Genomic DNA, 3,261 nt, shown 5'->3' with positions numbered 1-3,261 from the left:
AGAGACAGAGACAGAGAGAGACAACAGGAGGAAATTGTTGGGGACTATTTTCAGCAGCGGATTGATCCACGTTTGGTTTTCCAGTGACGGTTTTTAACGTCAGGGTCAATCATGAATGTCTTTATTATAAAATATAACGTATGAAAACTTTATTGTAAACATCATCCATCCGTGTCGACCCGGTGGCGTTCTGCTACGAAGCTGCTGCAGTTTTGTGTTAATCAGACATAAATAGTTAAATGGACAGTGGGGGGGCGGGACACTACTGGACTAGGTTTGTGTTAATCGGACGAACCTACATCTTTCATGTTTTATTTAAAGTGACATGAACTTGGTGAGTTAATTTTCCTGATTCAGTACGTTAACAGAGGAAGAAGATACTGAGACCTTCAGAACCAGAATACCAGCGGTAACGGTCCTGTGTGCTTGTTTTATTGTCAGCCTGTTCAGAAGAGCACAGGAGCAAAGGAGGAAAAGGACGGGGTCAAAGGTCAACTGACCTCGAAGAAGAAGTCTCTTAAAGAGAAATCAGAAGCCGAGCAGAAGCTGGAGAACAGGTGAGTTCATCCACAGAGCTTTGTTTTAGTACGTAATGTTATTGTTTCTGAAGGTTTTACCTGTGAAATCGGGTTCCTCTTCGTTTTCAGGGAGATCGGTTTACTGAACGCCGACGGGGACGAGGAAACGCCCGGGGGGAAGAAGAAGAAGAAGAGGAAAGCTCCGGAGCCGAGCGGAGAGAACGACGTGGAGCAGTGGGTGATGAAGAGACAGAGGCTGAGAGCCAGGAAGGAGGAGGAGGCGACGAAGAGGAAGAGGACGGTGTTCGTGGGGAACCTGCCCGTCGGCTGCACCAAGAAGGTACAGAACCAAAGTAATGAACCCAGAAACATCAGAGTCCGCCGCGCAGAGACAAGACATTTTAAAACATCGAACCTGATTTGTTAACAGTTGATTCCAGTGAATGTTGGAGAGGAAGAACTTTATGGTGTATTTGTGTTTTTCAGACGCTGCAGAGCCTCTTCAGGGATAAAGGATCCATCGACTCCATCCGGTTTCGCTCAGTGGTAAAACAAACGCACAGCTTCAGCTCGTACTGCTCGCTGTTAAACAAACACTGAATAAATAACTGTTAATCACAAAACTCATCTTGGCTGCAGAAACTTGTGATGGCTACTCGTCATTTCAATCAATAAAACACTAGTTACCAACCTTTTCCCTTCAGAAACCTCTTTTAGTTTCATTTAGTGAACGGACTCAGGGACATTCTTTATGGATTTCATATTAATCAATAACCCAAATAATTACTTCTTTTCTGACAAATCGGAAGTTTTCTTGTCCCGGACACTTGCCCATTGTTCTATTAGACAATTTACTTTACATCACAAAAGTGAACAAAATGCTGTTTTCCTTTAGTTCTCTTCCAAACCTTAAAGTCAAGAAGGCCTCTCGACCCCCCCATGAAGCTTTGGTGACCCTTAATGTTTGAGAACCACTGTGATAAAGAATCATTGAGGAGGGAAAAAGAAGCTCTCTCTCTCTCTCTCTGTAACTATCTTTGCTATCGGTCAGTGGCACACATTCACATCAGAGTTGGTCTTGTCCTCTGATCCCTGCAGGTCAGAGAGGATCCCTCCATGTCCCGCAAAGTCGCAGTCATTCAGTAAGTTTCTGCCCGTTCTGTTTAAGAGTCGCTGGAACTGACGAACCAAATGCTTCAACTCTACGTGGTGTTTTCTTCTTTACAGGCGCAAAGTTCATCCCAAAAAGCAAAGCATGAACGCCTACGTGGTGTTTAAAGACGAGGAAGGAGTCACGAGGGCGCTGGAGAGGTCAGACCTTCAGTAACTGAATTCCACAAACAGGAAGTGGCCCTGTGAGTTTACCCGTCAGTGAAGCTGATGTTCTGTTTGTCTGCTCACAGGAACGGCACGGAGATCGAGAAAGACTTTCACATCCGAGTGGACAGAGTGACGGACAACTCAACAGTGAGTCTCCGGTCATAAAGTGTTTCTATCACATCTGTCTGTTTAATGTCTCCTGTATTCCAGCGTCTGTCCAACAGTCACAGAAAAGTCCTGTTTTAGGTATTTTCAGGTTTTTCTTAATGGACAGAAAGCTTTTAGCTCAGTCAGCAATCTAACTGACTCAGTCCCGGAACAAAACCACCTCGGTACTGTAATCCCTGTCAGACCGGCACCGTCGGTCTCAGAGATTAGATCCCGGGTCCGGCTGTGTTCAGGTAGACGCTGACGCAGGCTCAGCTCTGTTTACTGCTGCCTGTTGTTACAGTAAACGCATTAATTTAACATCTGTTGACAGTTTTTGTTCTATTTGGTGACGACGTTGTTGTTGTTGTTGTTGTTGTCGTCTTGCAGCACGATCACAAACGCTCCGTATTTGTGGGGAATCTCTCGTTCGGTGAGTAACTTCGGTGCTAACGTTGATGAGTGTAAATGTCGTTCTGTGTTGACGTTAACCGACTCTTCTTCCTTTAGAGATCAACGAACTGGCTTTCCGGCAGCATTTTGAGCAGTGCGGCGCCGTGGAGGCTGTACGGCTGGTACGAGACCAGAACTCCGGACTGGGGAAAGGATTCGGCTACGTCCTGTTCAAGGTACTCAAATCCTGCTTTCCTCTTTAGCTCGAGTCCTCGAGGAGCTGTGACCTTCGACCTCCACGTTATCATTACATTAACACTGTACTAAACCTGTTGGTACCCGTTTGTTGCAGAGCCCCGACTCGGTGCAGCTGGCGTTGGAACTGGACGGCTCCAAACTGGAGGGCAGGTCCATCCGAGTGAAGAGGTCGGTGAAGAAGGAGAAGCAGAAGAAGAGTAAAAGTGACAGCAAAGGAGGCGCAGGGAGGGCCGGCGGCAGGGGCCCCGGCAAGACCCCCCCGAAGGGCCCGGGGCGCGAGAGAGGAGGCGGTCGCGGAGGTTTCAAGCCTCAAAATAAATTCTCGGGACCCCAGCAGAGGACGACCAAAGGCTCCTTCAAAGGAACGATGGTGGATCCAAACAAAAAGACTAAAAAGAAAGGACTGAAGAAGAAACAGAAGCCAAACAAGACTGTTCACATCTGAGCGACATTTTACAGAAATAAAAGTGTTTGAGGACTCTGAACCGAACAGCAGGTTTCAACTGTTCCACCGTCAGTTACTTGTTCTCTGTAAACTGTTTTCTACCACAGCAGCAAAACTCAATAAAAAATACACAACTTTTTATCTTTCTGTGGATTATATTGTGATAGATAGATAGATAGA

The 3,261-nt window shown here is 46.3% G+C and overlaps 1 protein-coding gene across 1 annotated transcript; it reads left to right on the top strand.

The window, feature by feature from the left end:
* Positions 1–441: 441 nt before the first annotated feature.
* On the top strand, positions 442–3,220 carry rbm34 (RNA binding motif protein 34; the record flags this gene model as incomplete). The annotated part of the gene is given in 9 exon segments (XM_035659680.1): positions 442–557; positions 648–858; positions 1,005–1,064; positions 1,617–1,660; positions 1,746–1,829; positions 1,922–1,985; positions 2,376–2,418; positions 2,496–2,614; positions 2,731–3,220. Coding segments are annotated over 9 exon segments (1,092 nt in total), but the record flags the coding sequence as incomplete, so codon positions are not given.
* Between the last annotated feature and the right edge of the window lie 41 nt (positions 3,221–3,261).

This window comes from Morone saxatilis, unplaced genomic scaffold, assembly GCF_004916995.1.
Source record: "Morone saxatilis isolate NCDOM2014 unplaced genomic scaffold, NCSU_SB_2.0 Contig17, whole genome shotgun sequence".
Classification (NCBI taxonomy): Eukaryota; Metazoa; Chordata; class Actinopteri; family Moronidae; genus Morone; species Morone saxatilis.
The sequence above is the reverse complement of the archived record's forward strand: the minus strand, read 5'-3'. Positions and strand labels throughout refer to the sequence as shown.